The sequence below is a fragment of the Plectropomus leopardus genome, chromosome 14 (genome assembly GCF_008729295.1).
Source record: "Plectropomus leopardus isolate mb chromosome 14, YSFRI_Pleo_2.0, whole genome shotgun sequence".
Lineage (NCBI taxonomy): Eukaryota > Metazoa > Chordata > Actinopteri > Perciformes > Serranidae > Plectropomus > Plectropomus leopardus.
In genome coordinates this window covers 21,360,738-21,381,303 of record NC_056476.1, presented here as the reverse complement: position 1 = coordinate 21,381,303, position 20,566 = coordinate 21,360,738, and the positions used below count along the sequence as shown (strand labels likewise).

General features: G+C 38.4%; 1 protein-coding gene across 1 annotated transcript; it reads right to left on the bottom strand.

The window, feature by feature from the left end:
• Nucleotides 1-2,455: 2,455 nt before the first annotated feature.
• Nucleotides 2,456-20,566, bottom strand: LOC121953191 (CD109 antigen-like). The gene is made up of 32 exons (XM_042500123.1): nt 20,487-20,566; nt 20,211-20,362; nt 19,412-19,440; nt 19,050-19,289; nt 18,817-18,939; nt 18,665-18,704; nt 18,259-18,340; nt 18,082-18,181; nt 17,873-17,969; nt 17,677-17,786; nt 17,405-17,596; nt 17,001-17,105; nt 16,819-16,881; nt 15,499-15,669; nt 15,256-15,408; nt 14,487-14,556; nt 14,191-14,275; nt 13,932-14,049; nt 13,240-13,353; nt 12,804-13,022; nt 12,534-12,675; nt 10,965-11,129; nt 10,734-10,815; nt 10,372-10,603; nt 7,895-8,066; nt 7,014-7,204; nt 5,856-6,011; nt 5,159-5,224; nt 4,306-4,439; nt 4,010-4,166; nt 2,766-2,868; nt 2,456-2,673 (listed from the first exon to the last, which is right to left on the bottom strand). Exons 1-32 carry the CDS (start codon nt 20,564-20,566, stop codon nt 2,471-2,473), a joined length of 4,146 nt encoding a protein of 1,381 aa, XP_042356057.1. The 3' UTR covers nt 2,456-2,470.

The window sequence follows — 20,566 nt, the reverse complement described above, 5'->3', positions numbered from 1 at the left end:
ATGCAAAATGACTACAAAGAGACACAAAATTACTAAAAAGAGACATATGAGTACAAAGAGACATAAACAACTACAAGGAGACTTAAACAGACTACAAAGAGACTCAAAGTCTGAGGCACAAAATGACTAAAACAGGACACAAACAAACAATAAGAGGACTTAACAAATATTATGTCTATGTGTCTTGCTCCTAAGTAGGAGAGGTGGTGGGGCCTTCTGCATTTCTGTGCCCATGGACCCGATGTCTCCTAATCCACCCATGTCTGACATAGTAAATGCATGACATCATGACCAATGTCCGCCTTTGATTGATGTCTGTTTTTGTAGCCTGACCCACAACATGCTCCAGGTTATAAGGGGTCATTTGTTATGACCTTTTATGTGTGTCGTGTTTTCCCACATGAATATATATTTAGACCAGAGAAACAGCACAGTTATATTAAACAACACCTCTACATCCAGGACACAACTGACCTTTCTATGTTATTTCATACATCACACAAATTGCTTAAATACACCAAGATTTTGCTGGACACTTTGGGTAGTTAATGTTATCCCAGACCCACTTGTTGTATTTGGTAGTTATAGCAAAGTAATCATTTAATCACAGACATCTGAAGTGTGCAGGCCAAAAGTATTTCCTGTTTGTGATAGTATCCGTTTATAAGGCTTGAGATCTCACTTACCCTTTAAAACCGTTGCTATTATGATACCAAGCCTGCCATCTAGTGTTCATGAGACTGGTACTGCAACTTTCCTTAGTTGTAAAACAAAGGAGGATGAAATTGACAGCATATATATATATACACACACATATATATATATAAGGTGTGTATTTATGGAAACTGTATGGACTTCCTTTATTTCTGTTTTAAGGGTAACTGTGGCAGTGGAATTGCTGTCTATCCATTATATTTTGAGTGTGCTTTCCCCTTTTTCTGAAGTTGCATAAACACCCGTGAGCTCCTGGTGTGTAGTTACACATAAAGCAACATGCTTATATGAGGTTTGTCTTATAACAGCAACATATGTGAGCACAGAGAGTCGTGCAGAGAGTCGGGATTAGTGCAAGGGAAGTAATTAAGAAGATCTTCTCACAAGATGTAACCAGTTATGACACTAAAATTAAGCCAGAAGTTGAGTGTTTTAATGTGTATGTTTTCCTTAAGTATTTATTTTGTGTACCAACTCAAATTCTCAGGCTCATTCCGTGTCTGCGTTAGCTAATGAAGAAAAAGCTTTATTGCCCCTTGTGGGAAGTTTCTTTGCCCAGTGAGCCCTATAAAACATCCTACACATAAAACTAGACATGCAATGTCATAAAAATACATCAAAACAGCATTTTTTAAGGGCATATGGGTAGAGTGAGGTTGATTTCTAAAGAGGTCAAAAGTCAGGTTTAGCTACAGAATCATCCTCCCATCACTGGATGTGAGTGAACTTAAATATTGTTACCTTCAATGTAAAGTGTTGTTAGTATGAAATTACTGCTTATTGGTAATGTTCAGGGGTGACATGTTTGTGTTGTACAAAGTGAAAAATGCCATGGACAGTGGGCTTTGTTTTATTAAGTATTATTACTTAACCATGCCATCACTTTGTTATCATTGTATGTTTGTGCTTTATACCACGTGATCTTGGTCTTGACTCACATAAAAAATGAAATGATATGAAATCTTTGAAATAACATTCATACTTCTTGATACGTCGACAATGTCAAACCTGATTACTCTCCAGTGATGACTTACATGTGTGAGTTCCCTCTGCAGGTCAGTCTGGATTCCTCTGGCTCAGAGTTTCGTGACGTGGCAGAGAAGTAAGGTGGGCTTTATCTCCCTCCAAATTATCTTGAGGAACATTTTCCTCATTGTTGCCATATTTACGCCAAAGCTCAGTGAGCTGTGGTTCACTCAAGCAGGACTGTTATATATCAACATGGATTAAAAAAAAAAAATCACACTTTAGGGTAGTACAATATGGCAAAAGAATACATCTTATTTTAGCTTTTTCATGTCTTCAGGCAGCTTAATATGTCTGCATTTTCTGCCAAGGTGGCGACAACAAGACTCACATAGTGCTGAAAAATAAGTCCTTTTCATTTGTTCTGCTGCCAACTGTGCATGAGTTTTTTATCAAAGATTTTACTTCACTCAACACATGGAATCATATGGTGTACGGCAGCTTTCATCACCTAAGTAAAGGCATTCTTTTATTTGTTATAGTTCTTTAAAGTCATTAATTTCTCATTTACATTCTATCCAAAAATAATACAGAACAGATCACATTGTAAACGGTGCACAAGGCCAAAGAGCCACATGCAAACAGGTCTCTAAATATTACAATCACTTGTCAAGAAATATTAATTTGTATAAAAAAATCTTTTGAAATAGCATCCAGTGCATTTCAATGTGTGTGCATGCAAAAATTATAACATTATGTCTAATTATTTCTCAGCAATAATTCAGTCTAATTAGAAGACAATAAAAAAAGCAGCGACTCCAACAAAAAGGCAAATTAAGCTGTGAGTGGCGCTGCTCATTGAGTTCGGTAACAATGGGGAGGACACAGTGATAATGATTCCTGGCCTACAGAGATCACAGTTTTCACCACAGAAGAGGCAGGAGTTGGTGTTGTGCAGAGCAGCTGAGTTGTATGTTCTTTTTGCTTGTCTCGCTGTGAAATGGGGAAAACAATTATAATAACTGGAACCTCTCTCAGTCCAGCACAAGACAAAGCAGACATTAATGAACTGAAACTGTACTTACTAGGCTCATAGTAGTCACGAACAATCACCACAGCATCCTGTACATGGGCCACTTTGTAAACTCTGATGATTGGAAGTCTGATGCAAACCTCTGTCTTGTTAAGCTATAAATGGGACCATAGAAGTGAATGATTACATGTGGTAAATAATAGCATCTACTTATCTTATTCTTTCATGCTGTATACCGTGAATGTGTAGAAGTATCTGATATAGGGAATTAGTTTTTGTATCAAAGGTCCCCAATTGTAAAAAGAAACGTGTTCATGTCATTTTTTTTGTTTTACAGCAGATACGCATGTTTTATAAATACTGTGAATGTATCAAAACACCTAAGCCAGAGAGAAATACACAAATCCATAATCAGAGACTGTGTCTATAAGTGAGCTGCCAGGATCTCCATGAAGACTGTTTGTCATTTTTTAGAGGGGATGGAGTATTGCAAAAAGGGGAAGGTGAGTCAAATGGTTTTTAAAAGCTTTTTTTTTTTTTTTGGCAAAGGGGAGGGACATACAACTGTAAATGTTTGTATTTTGTATTTATTTTGAATACCCTCTGAATGCCAAAACCCATTTTTAAATTTTCATTGGCCCTTTAACTCATCATTTGCAATTAACTCTTTCAGGAATCACCAAGTCTTAACTAAAATACTGATGTTTAATTAAAATCACTATACACGTCTGATTTAAAATAGAGAAAAAAACTATTTTTTTCATCTCCACAGCAAATAGCTGTTGTGCCAAGTGGCTTGCTAGTGCTTCCACTATTGAATTTAATTTTGTTTATGTTTTGTTATTTTTCTCCTCTTTTAAACCTTAAAACTGTGGTCCTTTGCAGACCCTTGCAGTGGCTGCATGCCACTGTGTTTACAGAGCTCATGTTGTCAGTACTTTTAGAAATCACACATAAATTGCACATGATGAGTTTTTGGAGATTAATCCCAATAATTCTAGACTCAACTGCTTTCATGCACTATAAAACAAATTTGAAGTCAAATTGAAATGTTGAGTAATCTTGCACTAGAATTTGCCTATTCTGGGCTGTGTGGTAACAGCTGTGAAACATTACTGAAACCATCATTTTGGGAAATCATTTTTAATAAAGCATAAATGATCGATTAAATGAATAAAAAACGATGATAGAAAAATAAGAATAGGATTGTTCTGGTTTGACAAAATAAAACTGCGAAGTTGCCCAACTCAACTTTTCATGTATAACGATGAAATGACAACATGATGAAAGACTTACTGAATCTAGGTACAGGCTGACTTTCTCGGGAAATATGTCCACCTTTCTGATAAGACCTGTTGGGGCAGCAGCTCCAGGAGAGAGACTCAAACCACTGAGCATGCCCACTTCCAATATAGCCATGCCTGTCTGAGAAATCACCTGGTTGTCTTTTAATCTAGAGACAAAAGCAAAATGTCACGATTTGCAGGGTATGTGACATGCAAGACTGGTAAAGGCAAGCATATTTCACAAATCATGGAAAAGAGAAATGAAATTAATCTGACATATAGTTCCATCTGTGGTGTCGTACTTACCTCAAGCATATAGATAAAAGCATGTGATTATGGTCTGTTTCCACATGCACATCTAATGAGAAAGCCTCCTGATCTTCAGTGTGCTGGAGGTTCTGTGAAAAAGCTTTGCTCTCCAGGTTGTAAAAGATATTCATCTGGATGGATTCATGGAGATGTTAAAAAATGTAAAAACTTAGATTTAGTAGCAAAGAGTTAAAGTTTACTGTCCTGCCTGATCTCCCAGCAAGAGATTTTATGAGATAATCAAATGCAAATGTCTCAAGGTCACAAAACAGTATCTGTTGTAGAAATCTCTCTATTCCATAAAACAAAAATCAAATAAAGATTGAATCTGTATTTGTTTACTTGTTTCAGCATTTAAGAACTGAGTCACGTAAGGTTACAAACATAATATGTTGAAGGGGGGCGTTTGGGAGACAGAGGACAACAAGTTGTAATATTGAACATAGTGGAAAGATTAACCTTTCACCAGAGTCCTCCTCCTCTGAGTGACATTATCTGGAGACACTAAAACCAGAAATTTCAAGCTACATGTTTTCCAGATGTTAATTGCTGGGGGTCCATTATCATGTTGAATTTTCATTTGTTGTTTTGGTTTAGCACAATGCAATACATTGTGCTGGGTGAAGCTATCATGCACAGCTGCTGCATTCAATTTATTCTGGTCATGCTCCAGCAGCATTGTGGGGGGTTGTTTGAAGTTGTGGTGTTACATTTTTCCTTAAACATGGATAGATTTCGCAGAATTCATATTAAAGCTGTGAACTATAATCACATCTGTAGTTTACAGTTAATAACTGCAATGTTTATTGTACAGCACAGATCAAGAAAAAGAGTAACTGTATAACTGTACCTGAAATATTGCAAATCCTCTTCCTTCCATGTGTATATTTAGGTTTAGATCTCTGTCAGCATTAATCTGAAGAAACATAAAGTCGAATTGGAAAGTAAATAATGTCCATGATGATAATTGTGTAGTCACGTGGTGGTGTAGTGAATCATTCCCTCCAGGATGTCACGATATTGCAATAATAATAGCACAATAATTAACACAAATTCAGCTATTCCCTAGGAATTCTGCTCAACCTTGCAATTTTCTCCACTCATCCCGACTTTACAGCAAATTTGACTATTTAAAAACGAGTGAAATCTCAGATCATTGTAGAGCTGCGTGCAGGGTATTGATTCGCTCAGCCCCCCTCTTTCACTCTCTCTGTTTATCTTAAGACTACTGCTACAGGACTAAAGATCTGTGTACCGGACAGATGCTGCGTTTAAATGGGGTCATGTGAAACACTGAATGCTCACATAATAGTAAGCTCCAAATCCATGAAAGCATCACAACCATTCTGCAAAAAAAATCGACACCTATAAATATTGCAACATGCATTGTAATTTTTTAGAAATGCCACTCAGAAATCATATTTCAGGCCGCAACAATCCCAAAAACAGCCTGCGAAATCCTGGAGGGACTGGTCAATACAGCATCATACAAAATATCCAATATATCAAACATGAAACTATCATGGGATTCCACCCAGGTCTTTTACCTCTCGGCTCTGATACGTCAGATAGTTGGTGGAGTTGATGCTGAATAGTGACACAAACGATGACGCTGGGGCAGATACTTTGAGCCTGAGGTCAATGGCATTGGCCCCACTGAAGGACGCGTAATGAGCCAGAGCCTGGAGGGCAACAACTGTGTCCTGAGGGAGGAAAGGAGCAACAGGTCAAAACATCTGCATCTGGATTGTATCTCCTGGTACATCATTTGGTGCAGAATTGGGGTATATTCTTGCAATATGGTACAATATGGTTTTTCCACAATTAATTTTTGCTTGTTTAGGGGGTCCTTTGAACAAACAGGTCTTATTGTATATCAGGCTGCATAGTAAAATGTAAGTTTCTCAAGCAACAAATAAAGGTGTATTGCAGGGATACTCAACTTGCTTTGCCAGTGGGCCACTTTTGCAAAATGACAGGAGGTGAGGGGCCACTTACAGTGTTTCTAGGCCTTGAGGACATTATGGGGCATAGTCCACAGACTGCATAAATAATGGTTGTAGCTACTGTGATGTCATTTATTGGTGGACAGCCATTTAGAAGCCTCAAGTTTGGCATTTCAGCCATTCCCATCCTGTTTTTTTGGAACCAAAAGTGACCATATTTGGAGGAGAGGGTGGATCTGACTCATTGATGGTAGCTGTGCCTCGCAGACAGTCTGTCACTCAGCTGGGTGAGTCATATGAAAATACACCCCCTGTACAGTTGTCATGAATGTTGAAATTAGTTATAGAGACCAAATCTGTTTTTTGTGCCAGGCTGTAAACATGTTTTTTTCTGCTGTAAAGTTAGGTATTTTAAAATAGAGGTCTGTGGTTATTGACTCTGTTTTGGAGCCTCAAATGGCTGTTTGAGGAACTGCAGTTTCTGGCTCTTCCGCATTGGCTTTATTTTTCAGCCTTAGAGGTTTGGCGCTTGGCTCTGTCAGGAGGTCTTCATCTGGCAGACTTTTTTTGATAAACAAGCTCTTCCTATTGCTATTTTTTAAGATTCTGGCACCTTATTTATAGTCAAAGTACAAAAAAATCCCAGTGTAAATCAACTGATTTTCATTGCAAATTAGAAAATGGTCGACAGCCACCTGTTACCCTCTTAAGCAGATTTAGCCCGTGGGCCAAAGGTTGAATATCACTGGTGCAGTTCACCTGTGTCGTCCCATATCCTCCTAGATGGTTCCTTTGCTTGCTTAACCATTTTGAGAGTGCAATGCCCTCCACCAAGAAGCCACGCCTATAAAGAGCCAGCAGCACATAACCGGTCATCTCAATCTGCGCCGAGCGCGGCTGCCAGTCATGTGACTCCAGGCCGGCCGAGGAGCTCCACATCATGACTTCATCTTTGGAACAAAATGACAACATAACTTAATCAATACAAATTTGTACACATACCGTTATTCAAAATTTATTTTGCTTCACAATTAAAAAAATATATGATCACACAATAAGTGCTGAAAAACTTGTTTTGTTTGTTTGTTTGTGGCTGCTGTTCTTGTTCTTCTGGATCTTAGAAACTTTTAAGATCTGTGTTAAATGTTGTAGATAGGCTTGAAATCCCACCAACAACACAATTTATAAAGTTGTAGCAAAACACTGTCAAACTCGTCTCTGACATCAAGTCCTCCCCATATGCAACATGCAGCGTCTTTGACATTGATGACGTTTTGAAGAATTTTGGAACCCTTTTTCTTCAGCCATAATCAGTTGGCCAATCAATATTGAGATGTGGCATATATTTGAGAAAAGTTTAATCTGAAATTTGACACAATGGTTACTATGGTTACGCCAGGGTACCATACTTCTGGTAAATTCAGATCTAGGTGGTGCAAAAAAAAATTAACCAAATATCTGTAACTCTGAAATAATTTTAGTCCAACATCTGATATTGATTAATACTTGGAGAGGATATAATGGGGTGGTTATATAGAATGTAAAACAGCTGTTTCTGTTATCAATGACAATAATAAGACAAAACGCCATTAAGGAGAATTTTACATCACTTGAAAACAAAACAACCTTTACTAAATTACCTCTGTAGTCAGCTCTCCTAATGAGCTCATCCAGGGCCGTGCCAGCCACAGGACTGTTGGCCAGAGCTAAAGCATAGGCCACCAGACACAGGCTGTAGTTACTGACCACTCCTGTGGACACTTTGTCTTCCAGGTACTGCTGGGCCAGGGACACATTGCCTGAGTACATATCCTTCACACAGAGGAAGCAGATAAAGGAGAATTATTTTCCACTGACATTTTTACTCATGTAATTTATATACAACACTTAAAGCTGAGGTATGGGGTTTACTTTTGGCTTCATTGTGCAAAAATCCCTTAATAAACTTGGCATATTGTAATACAAGTAAAGGGAAACACTGGGTTGCTGGGTCTGCAAGCCATTTGATGGGTATCGTAGCCAGCACATCAGCAGATGCCGCTAAATTTGAGCGGCGAGAGCAGCATATACGTCACTGTGACCACACGGCCCATACAAATACAAACAAATCAAGTAAGATTGAGAATACAGCACTAAACTTGATGACGTTAAGGCTTGAATAAAATCATACTATGAACTTTTCTGTCCATGTAGACATTTATTTGTCAGCTAGGAAAGCCGCAATTGCTTTTGCACAGGAAGTCGACATTGTTGTTTGTTTTGTCAGCTGAGAGTTACTGAGGTTGCTGTGGCTGGCTGACTCGTTGGCGCACTGACATAGAGCTGACCCACTGTATGAGTGTGTGCTGTGCACGGTAGATGAGGGTGTATCGATGTTTTTTTGTTGTTGTTGTGGTAGGTGGGTTTTTTTTTTGCATTCTCCGGATTTCTGCCTACCCAAGCTTTAAATGTCATATATACAGAAGAAACTGACACATTAATAAATGTGAAAATTTTTTTCCAACCCCAATTCCAAATAAAATAGGGACACTGAGTGAAACTTCTAATAAAAACAGGATGCAATGATTTGCAAATCTTTTTTGACCTTTATGCAGTTGAATGCAAAACAAGCACAAAATATTTAATTTTCAAAATAATTAACTTTATTGTTGGTTTTTTTCTGTAAATAAACACTTATTGTGAATTTGATGCCTACAACACGTCAACACAAAAAGTTTTGATGGGGGCAATAAAAGACAGAAAGTTTTTAAGTTGAGAGTTCATTTCCTTTTATGTTGGCTAATTTTTTATATTATTTATTTATATTTTATATTTTTTTTAAATTATGAGATTTGATTCCTTTTTTGACTGTTGATCAATTTATATAATAATTCGTATTTCTATATAAAGTGAATAAAGTCAGTATGCAAATGAATGCAGATGAACGTATTACAATGAATAAAAATTTGAAAAAAAAGACTGGAAAAGTTGTGGAATGTTAATAAAATGTGCAAATAATTTAGAGATTTCGTCATCTTCAAACCATAATATTATCAGAATATAGCAGTCCCTCAATATATGGTACATGCTGTCATTTCTCTTTTTTCCAGTTCATTTGAGCTGGATGTCATGGTTCCCCACCTTGATTGGAGGGTAATTCAGATCACCTGTTGCGCAGGCTGTGGGGACTGACTCCTAATTAGGAACTGAAAACAGCTTGGTGCATTTCTCCTTTGGGTTTAAGATGTTTGAGGAAATACACACTCAGGGCACTCTGATCCCTCCTCAGTCGAGTGCAGACCTCATGTTAGCAGACACTGTCAGCCAGAAACTCTGGTTTCTAGGCCCTTTGACACTTCTTTGCTGCCTTTTACTATTTTACGTTGATTTTATGCATTTAAAACCCTTTGTGCTGAAAATATTAAAGAACCCCTTAACACTCAGTGACCTGCATCTGGTCTGCTCTTTGTGTTTTTATGCAAGAGTTTGCTCAATCATTTCATGCTCGCAGGCTTTATATAGAGATTTTGTTTATTATTTTATTTCACTGACACCCCATATAACCCTTACCTTGACTATAAACACATTTGGATAAAAGAAACACATTTATAAAGATACATTTGTTTATCATTGAAGATGCATTTGTTTAATATAGAAAAGCCACTTGTTTATAATTGAAGGCATTGAAGAGGCATTTGTTTATTATTATTGAGGAAGCAGTTTCCATTTTGAGGGCTCTTGTGAGCTTTGTTTCAACAAATGAATATATATATTTATTATGTGGTTGGGAACTGGTACTCACACTTCTGTTTAACTGAAATATGGGGAATCAGAACCACCACAAAATGAGACAGAGAATTTGGAGAAATCTGCATGTAAGGGGCAAGGCTGAAAACCAACACTGAAATCTTGTGACCTTTGACCCCTCAGGCTGCACTGAATGGAGAACCATTGTGACTGCGTAAAGGATATAGTTACATGGGCTTGGGAACATTCACAGATTGTTGTAAACATACCTCTGCTCTTACTACGTATTAAAGCATCAAATTTAGAATGAGTGTCTCAGTGTTTATGTCTTTTATTTAAAATCCCACTTTAGATCCTCTTCTACTGAAATGCGCAAATTTCTCTTACTCACCACGTAGCTCTCGTCCTCCAGCAGTGCCATCAGTACATAGGCAGTGAGTCCCACTGAGCCATTATCCAGTCCTCCCTGAATCTCAGTGTGGATCAACCTGCCCACCTCAACAAACTCTCCCTGTGGCCCCTGGTGTTTCAAGAGCCAAGTCATGGCCCTGATCAGGACACTCTGGTCTATCTGCATGTAGGGCTGAGCCTGGAGGAAGCACCTCAGCACGAAGGCTGTTAACCTGCGACCACAGAAAGGAGAGAGAATATAAAAAGCAGAAAAGGGTTTTTTTACGCTCTAAACAACAAAAGTGAAGAAATAAATTGACTTAATTTATGAAACTGCTAATTACCATTACATTGGTGACTTACCATATGCTACCAGAGGTGTCACTGGCTCCGAAAGCACTGAATGAACCATCTTCTCGTTGGTATGCCAGTTGTCTCTGATATCCTTACAGCAAAAAAAAAGGAAGTTTACAACTCAATCAAAAAAAAAATAGGCAAAAGATGCTCCATTACATTGGAGGATCATGTGAAATAACTTTGCCCTTACATTATACTTTGCACATGCAGTACATTTACTGTAAGTCAGCTGGTTACCTTCCTTCATGTAGCCCAGGGCCTTTCTCCTGATCTCTCGATGGTCCTCAGTTTGCAAATACTGGAGAACATAAATACTTGGAGCAACATGGATCATGTTCTGCTCTCCACAACCAAGAGGCATCAGAACCAGTGAACCCAAGCTGCGGAAACCCAAGATATCACCTGTGTGAAGCAAAACAGGAGGGAAGGAGCAGGGATTTATCAACATGTTCATGAATCCATCTTCTTTTTTCTAAGGCTGGGTTGCATCAACAAGGAATAATTGTTAAACTCAGTTGATCGTAGTTTAACTTTCAATCAAGTTACACAAAACTTTAAAACAATAACTTCAAATTAAGAGAGCAAATTAAAACATCATCTGTAAACATCAGTTTGGTTTCTATTCAAAACCTAGATTTAATGTATTTCTGATTAACTAAAAGTTTAAACTTTATTTTAAAATGTGATCCAGTATTAACTTTTAAATTACACTTGAGCAGGTTTAACTTTTAAAATGGCTGCCATTTTAAGATGGATGGAGCAAAACAACTAAGATACTCAAGGAAAGTTAAGAGACCGACTCAACCCGATTAAACTTTATGATGTTGCTGAATTTCTCTCAAGATACTGTGCCGTGACCTGTTTTGTTTGTTTGTTTTTATCTTCAATAAACCCAGTAATGACTTAGCATTTTAGTACTCCAAGTTCCTTCCTTGAGAAGTCAATGGTTTTTTTTAAAATGGCTCTTAGGTTAGATGCCTAAAATGAGGTCTGTGGTTAACAAAAGTGTGAGAGACTTTCATGTTTTGTTCTACATCATGAAATATAATATAATATAATAATGAGTAAATACCCCACTGTCAAATTTCATACCTTTTGGGTATCTCTTTTTACCTCTGGCAATTGAATTTAGGCTTTAAAAATCCTAAGAGTGGTGCTCATTTGTGAAGATTATCTTGCTGAATAAAACATGAATGTATCATAGGCATTTGCTTGTTATGGAGTTTATTATCTGCAATGATCCAAAATTCAATGGAAAAATCCCCATTGGCTTTTTGAAGATGGGACCAAGATGACACTAATTACTGCATCGGCCTACAAAAAAAAAAAAAAAAAAAACATCATGTCCTTAGGACACTCTAAGGAGAACAAACTATAGCATCCTATCAAAAGCAGAAAGCTACACTAGAGAAAAACACTTCCTCCTGCACATTTGCTCAGTGTTTAATAAAGCTCACTATCACAACAACTACGGAGCCCACACATTTGGCTCCAACTGAGGAAAATACTGAGGCTTGTTTTTTTCTACCATGACAAATGCCCAACATCCCTCAACCTGAATGGAGCCAAGCCAAACAGCCTGACAGCTGTTCAGAATCTGCCCGCAATAAACATTCCTGTTTGATGTCCATCGTTCCCATTTTTCAACGTCCAGTACCTAAATCTTTTCAGGACATGCACCCAAGCTCAAAACAAAGGAAAATGCGGGCACACATTACACATGCCTAATTGACTAAAAGTAAACATGAAGGTCACTCAGATGGAACTGCCACTGGCACAGCAGGGGAGCACAAATGGTAGACGTACCAACCAACGCCACATGGGCCTTCTGGCTGCCCGGGACCACATCTGGTGGAAAGGAGAAGGAGACGGATCTGGAACTGTTGTGTTTCACTAGAGACATCTCCAGGAACAGACTCGTTGAGAAAGACTGTTCAACTCCCTCAGGCTTTGGGAACATGGAAGTAATTCAGTGTTATAGGATTAAGTGTATGCCACGTAGCATTCCCAAATACCCTTTTTTACTGGGACATTGCATGCATATGGATGTTATTTAATGTTTCCATCATACCACACCTTCACAAGCACTCTCCCGATAAGGCTCTCTGAGGCTTCCGCAGATACGGCGTCTACAGATATTTCCATCTCACCCAGATCCTTGGGCTTTATAGCAAACAGCGCTGAAGCAGACGCATGACTCCCTAAGGTGAGTTTTTGGGCATTCACCACCGAAACATCCCCTTTGTCTGCCAAAACAAACTCAAAGGCCTCGCTCTGCGCTACCAACAGAATGATCTGTGAAGAGAAACAAATGACTCAATCTTTTAAAACAAAAAATGTAACATATTCTGCGCACCATAAATGACGGTGACAGATTATTGGAAGATACAAATACATCATCAGTTGGAGAGTTTGTTGGACTTGTATCTAAAGAGAAGAGTAAAGCGCAACAGGTCAGATAATTTACGCTCCTATTTCAGCCAGAATATTCCACAAATGTAGCCCGTCATACCTCTATGTCGTGCTCTAAATGGTTGATGACGTTTACTTCGAGCACAATCTCCTCCCCTCTGATGAGGTATAATGGGACATCCAGAGACAAGGAGAAAACTTTGCACACATCCAACTGTGAATGAAACAACACATGCCAATATCAAAGTAACTTTCTGCTAACATTGATAGGAGCTGATATTTATAGTTAGGGAACGGGGTTCGGTGGGGTTACTTGACTGACTTGTGTGGGGTTGCTGCGAGTGGACAGCAAACAACGGAAAATTTAAAACAGGCACTTCCTTATTTATACTGAGAAATTTTATTAACGCTTGCTAATCAACTGGCCCCTGGCCTACTGTCATTTTGCAAAAGTGGCCAAGGAATTTTAGTATCTCAGCTGTCTTGATATTACATTATAAAATAAACAATCATCATGATAATAACATATCTAGTAGGATTTCATTGAAAACTGGTTAAAGTTGCAATTCTTTATGACACAACATTTTTTTTTTTTTTTTTTTTTTTAAAAAAAGGATAGAAAGTGGGCAGACTCCAAAACCAGTTTTGGAATTTCTCAAATGTAAAAAATCCCTTCCCTTTTGAGCACAGAAACATAATAATCTTTGCAAAAGGAAACAAGAGTGGGAACTACAAACTCAAATTTGATGAACATTACTGATATATAGAGGCACATAGTGGTTACTTATTTACCTTTTGGGGCACAGGTGTGAAACCCAATCCCAGGCTGTCTGACATCACCAGTGCAACAGCTCTCAAAGAAGTAACTCCATCTGGCACTGATATTTCCTCACTCGTCCATGTTTTATCACTGATAGAAATGACAGAGAAATCATAACACTGAAGGTATTCAGCAAGTTTTTACCTAAATATGGGTATACAGTGAAGTGTGCTTATGTATTTGACAATATACTTGAATGACTTGCCCATTTCCACCACCTTCTGTACTCACCTGATATAAGTGTCGAACCACAGCAAGGATTCAGTGGCATCCATCCAGTGGCTCCAGTACTTCTCTACCACTAGGATATCTCCCTCTTCCATGAAGGTATCTCCTGCTAAAACCCCAAAGAAGAGAGAGAAGAGATCAGAGAAAGCAGACTGTACAAATATCTGAAGAATGAAGATTAAATCCAGTAGTAGTGGAATTTTGAGAGCAATCCTATATGTTAAATGGCCACAAGAGGGACTCCAAGTACTGCTAGATGCTATACTAGAAGGATCACATTGATTTACTCATGAATGTACCATTATTGGGTCCATCATGCTGCTTTTTCTTATATAATCTGGCATTGGTCAGCATCCTAATATTGCATTCCTGTGGTGTGACAGACAAAAAAAAGATTTTTTAAAAATTACAGCTGTAAACAAGTTACTCAATGTAAACCAACATGAAGAGGTCCTCTATCAGTCATCATTAGAGTAACAACCAGTGAAATATAGGTCAGGTCTTGGCAGGTGATGTAAGGTGTAAAGGAGTCGCTGCAGATGCCCGAGGAGAGCTCGCTTTTTAAAATGTTCTTTTCTCTCACACACAATACACGGCACCGGTACTTTGGAGATGAGAGAAGGTCATCTTAAGATGACATGCTGGGGTGAAGCTTTGTTTCCTTCAGCTTGCATCCATCAATAACCCTCAGGTGCTGAACCTAACACACTAGAGTTACCAGGTCTCAGGACCAGCAGAGTCATCTCCTAACAAAGCAGATAGATAGGTTACATCCAGACTAACCGGTTTCGTGGTAACACACTGAATACCCAAACAGTATGTAACTGGGAAAAAATGTGTCCAGAAGGTATTTGCAGCAGATTAAGGAGAGCAGGAAGACTGGTACTTTGTAATTAAACTGTGAAATGGACAAAGGAGAAATGAAGCAAATCTGACAGTGTCCAAACAAGTGACTTTTTGAAGAAAGTTCTCAAGAGTGTAGGTTTCAGAGATGATATTTTGCCCTTTTGTCTAAAAACATAAACTTTTAAACCTTTAGGGTTTAACAAATCCAGAAGGTTGTCATACCTGCTCCACTTTTAAGTCAAGGTCAGCCTGCGGTGCGTCATCATGAGCCCCCATTACTGCGATCCCTACCTGGGATCCCGCTTCATTAGCAGTTACAGTGAGCGATACCGGCTCACCTGGCTGGGCTTTTTCAGTGCTCCAGCTCAGAGATACCTGAAACACAAAAACATTCACAGGCATGTCCCGGAGAATCATGATCCTATTAGAATAATATGATAGAATACATGGAAAGAAGTAACGTACATGGTTGTAATGGCTGATGGGTATGCGAGCCGTGTCACTGGCGACCTCTCCGTCAGAGAGGATGCAGTAAACAGTGACACAGGCCTCAGGGGACCAGGACAATGTTGGGGTCAGTGAAAAAGAGGAGGAACTCTGTGTCCCAGCAGCCACAACTTGACCTCTAGAGCTCACCTGGAAGTACAACAACAAAAGTGATTATTAACCACAACCTGCATCTAATATTTCATTTTTTCAAAAAAAGTAACAAGTACAAGTCGGTCCATAAGTTCCCACAATAATTTCTAAAAATGCATTCTGTGTATTTTAGCATAGTGATACCAAATGAAAACATCATCTCTGAATGCTGGAAACATAGAACATATATTATTAGAATCTGCGTTTAACCTTGAGAGACATTTGAGGCTATGTGAATCCTAAAGACAGGAGAATAATGTTGGATTGATAGGAAAAGCAACCTGTATCTCAGCAATACATATAAACTGGCATAAAATGAAAAAGCACTTTGCTTGCTATCGCATCAAAGTTTTAGTAGTGCTGGACTGTGGGCCACTGACATTAAATGAGAGCAAGTTTAAGGCACAAACTATCACCAAGTGTAATGTGTAAGTCTGAGAATAACCAATAATAATTAATGTTTTTGCATAATGAATCATGTTACTGTTTCTTAATTTATGGGCTATTTGTGATTTTTGAAAATTTGTTTTTATGAAAAATGTTTTAATATTTGGATGTTGTTTACCATGGCAATGGCCTAAGATTCAAAACATTTGGCTCAACTCTATATGAAACACTCACAATGAGTTGATTGCTGTACATTTATATTACTGGGATAGTTTTGAATATCATATTCACCAGCTGCCACAGAGACTGCTGGCCAGCCAAATATTAAAAAAAAATACAAATAATAAATACATTTCAAAACATTAAAAAGATTTTGATCTTACATTTCACCTATTTTATATGAAATAATATAACACCATTTCAAATCATAACCTGTATTATTTCTTTTTCACTGAAAAGGATTATGCCATTTTAAGAGTTAAAGTATATTTTGATGATTGCTCGGATACTATAATGAATCACAATTGGTTTAGCCAGGATAACAGTGACATGATTTTTTTTGCCTATAAGAGAGATATATCGAGTATTACAACAAAAAAACATGTTATTCCTGAGGAATAAGCAAAAGAACATAGGTTCTATAGGACTTTTTCTGTAAGGTTCTTCATGTAGACATGGAATATGTCATTATTGCAAAAAAAGTGGGTTATGTTATTTGTAGATAAATTGGAATTATTTGATGTATTTGATTAAACATACCACAAAGTGAAGCTCTGTTGTTTGAAAGGTGCTCCTCACATCGAGCTGAAGAGGCGACCCAATCTGAAAGTTAAACATGTTGTATGAATTATCTCTTGGTTGCATCATTAAGACCATTTTTGCTGTACTTTTCCTTTTTTTTCCACATAACACAATGATAGAAAAGGTATGTTTCGAATTACCTGTGCAGGTTGGGTGTCGACTTGGGAGATCTGAATATATGAGCCACTAGGAGAGGAGTAGTTTTTGTAGACAGTCAGAGTCTCCTCACTGGACTGGAATCTTGCCTGAATATAAACAAAAGATACAGAACAGCGTATCATTTGAGCTACAAAAAAGATATCATAAATCTTTGTGTGCTGCTGTTTTCTTCCTTCAAAAATTAGGAAATTAAATCTGTTTAAGAATCTCAGGATGTTTGCTTACACAATACTAATGTTTACAGGTCCTGCGGTTATTTTCTTAATGGTTAACATGTGTAATCCTACTGTACTGAAACTACTCGTCTTACAATCAACGAAACTTACAAACACTGCTTCCCCTGAAGGCCCAACATTCCAGCTACTGTAAATCAAGAAATACACACCCGAATAAAAAGCATCTCGACTTGATCCTGTAATCTAAACTTGATGTGGACGTTCCCGTCCTCGGGCACTGGAAGTGTTAGAGTTGTGCTTTCATCATTCTCTCTGGATGTTCTCTGAGTGACTTCAATCACAGCAGAGTACATTAGATCCTGCGAGCTGGGTGGCTTTCTGTCATATCTAGAAATCCTTAGCTGTGGAGTGGACGCAGAGAAGGTAATTAGTGCAGTTTAAAACAGATGTCAAATAAACAGAGCGATAATAATTCACCTACTTTTGCAGAGAAGTATAAAGATGGCTTTAGCGTTGGTGGAAAATCACAGAACGTAAGCTGGAATGGGTTCTCCATGAGGTGGACTTCCACTGTTTTGTTCACTTTATATCCTTAGGTGACAAGAGATGATGTAACATAAAGGTTTGAAAATGCCACTGAGATTCTTAAATCAACATGGTTTCCAAATATAACTCACCTGTGGTGCTCTCAGTAACGCAGGCAGTAATATGCACAAGGCTGCTAATTCCTCGAAGCTGATCTTTGCTGAAGATGAACTGTGTTGACCCATAGATCTAAAAGCAGCAGTGGAGATACTTCAACTCTAAACGCTTGCTAAAAGCACATAAAGTCTACTTGTAGTGTCAGTTCTCTCATTAATGAGCTACAGGCACAATAATATCTCACCTGCTTAGTTTGTGTTAGCATGAATGGAGAGTCTGCATTGTGCACAACAGACCCCAGAGTAATAGTAAGTGTTCCCTGCACAGGTTGTCCACTGGGGTAACTAGAGGAAAAAGAAAGTTGCTAAATATATGTATGCATGTGATATTATTGATTTGATGTTGAGTTTATTAAACTCACAGTGCTCTCACTGATCCCGAGATGTCATTTCCAACAAGGACCGCTGAAGGTGTCTTCAACAGCACTTCAAAGTGAGGATGCTCTGCAACAGCATTAAACATCAGAGGAATGAAAATGCATATGTGATTACATTTACTAACAAACAAGACTAATGTTCTACAGCTATGCTATGACTCTTTGAGCTAAATGCTAACATGCAGATGTTTATGTTCACCATGATCCCATCATAGTTTAGGACATTTGCTGATTAGCGCATGGTACAACACAGGCTGATGGGATTTGTCACTTTTTTGCAGTTATTTGGTCATAAACCAACTCATAAGACAAGTAAGACACATAGGGTTTATATCAAAATTTCACGTTATGGCTGAAATATAATATTGCAATAAAGCGATAGATCTATTACCATAATACTCCACAATGAATTCTCTCTCATCTGTCACACCCTGTAGAGAAGAGGATGGGAAGCGAAATGCGAAAATGCTTTAATATTCAATTCAAACAAGTCTTTTAAACAGTATAGAGCACAAAAGGTAAGGATCTATATTTCAGCCTTACATTTACTGTGGTTGTGATCACCCACAGTCCAAGAGGAGGTGTCTGGGGCAAACTGAATTCCTGCAACATAACCCCTGGATTCCCTGTGGACTCCCACCTGTTGACAACGCTCCCACTGGGATCCTGCACGTGACAAAAGAACATCAATGAAACACCACCACTACACAATACCCAGCTAAAAATCTATTCAACTCCCCCTGCTTTGTTCTTTCACACAGAAGACAGAGACATACCTGTAAAGAAAGCTCCACTCTGCCTTTGTACGGATGGTTATCCAACTGGACAGACACAACTCTGACTTTGACGGTGTCGCCTGGTTGGTAGCGTGATCTGTCAGTTTGAATGAAGGTGGAGACATTCCAGGGGACGTAGCTGAGGGTGGTGGAGTTGGTGAAAATGACATCATCCCCCCTGTAGCCCCACATCGTCAAGTTTATAAGGGAATTCTGGCTTGCTGGGGTTGATCCAAGAATCTGGAGCAATTACGTAAGCATTTTCAGAGAAATATACATGTGATATCAGGCTAAACATGTCATTTAATCATCTCCAAGCATCATTTTCTATTCTGTGAGAGGTAAATAAAGAATGTACTTACAGGAGGGAGCGTGAGAATCCTGGTCAAACCTTAAAAACAGAATGATACTTTAGCCCTCTAAAATGTCAAAAAAATTATGATGCAAATCAGCACTTAAAGGGATAGTTCAGATTTTTTGAAGTATGGGGTACTTCTCCGTAGTTAGTGCATTGCACAAAATAGATGTTATGTTTGGAAAAGCAGGCTGGAGTCCGACACGGACCAGCTAACCAATGTACTGCTGTCCATGGGAGTCAGCGACAAAACATATTTTAGCCATCCACAAAAAAATCCCTATTTAGCTATTTCAGCTCATTGTACATGGGAGCTGCTGCCTCAGTTAGTAAGTTTGTGTTATTATGTGACTTTGGTGAATATGAATTAGCCCTTTTAAACGCCAAAGTCACACAATAACATTTACAATGTAAGTGTTCAGGAGCAGTGGTACATCAGCAGCTCCTGTGTTCTGCAATGTTAAATCACTGTTTTTCTCAACAGGGTTTGGCTTTGAAGAGAGCGAAGTAAGGGCTTTATATTTCATTTGGAAATCACTGTATTACATCAAAGTGAAGCTCTAAAAATATTCTCAATATAGCACACATTTAAACTGATATTGATTTGTTTAGGTGGGACTTCTTTAGGTGGCTTACATAAGTCTTGTTGCCGACCACTCCACGGTGTTATATTGTTTTGCTTTCATGTCAGATTTCAGCCTGCTTCTCAAAGTTGGGCTCGCTCCGACAGACACTATTGTGTGTAACACACCTATTCCCACAAAATCTGAACTGTCCCTTTAACTGCTTCGTAATTGCAGTGTCACCTCCTTGGAAGTCCTCTGTGAGTGTTACTTTGTTGTCGCCCTGTGCCACCTCAGCTTTCACCCTTCCAGGGAAATCAGCGAAGATGGTGACAGCCAGCTCCAGAGGTGTCCCAGCATGCAACACCTCTGGAGCTGAGATCAGATACAATGTTCTAATAGAAAGACGAGGAATGGTTTATTATTGAATAATGAAACAATTTGAATTATGTGATAAAATCTGCATCAGTATAAAAAATATTCCCCAAAATGATTGTATGAACGAACCACATCTCCTACCTGGATAAATCCTGAGTCAAACCAGGTATAGCTGAACACACAACTCCCACACACACGACCACAGTCCAGATCCCAGCCAT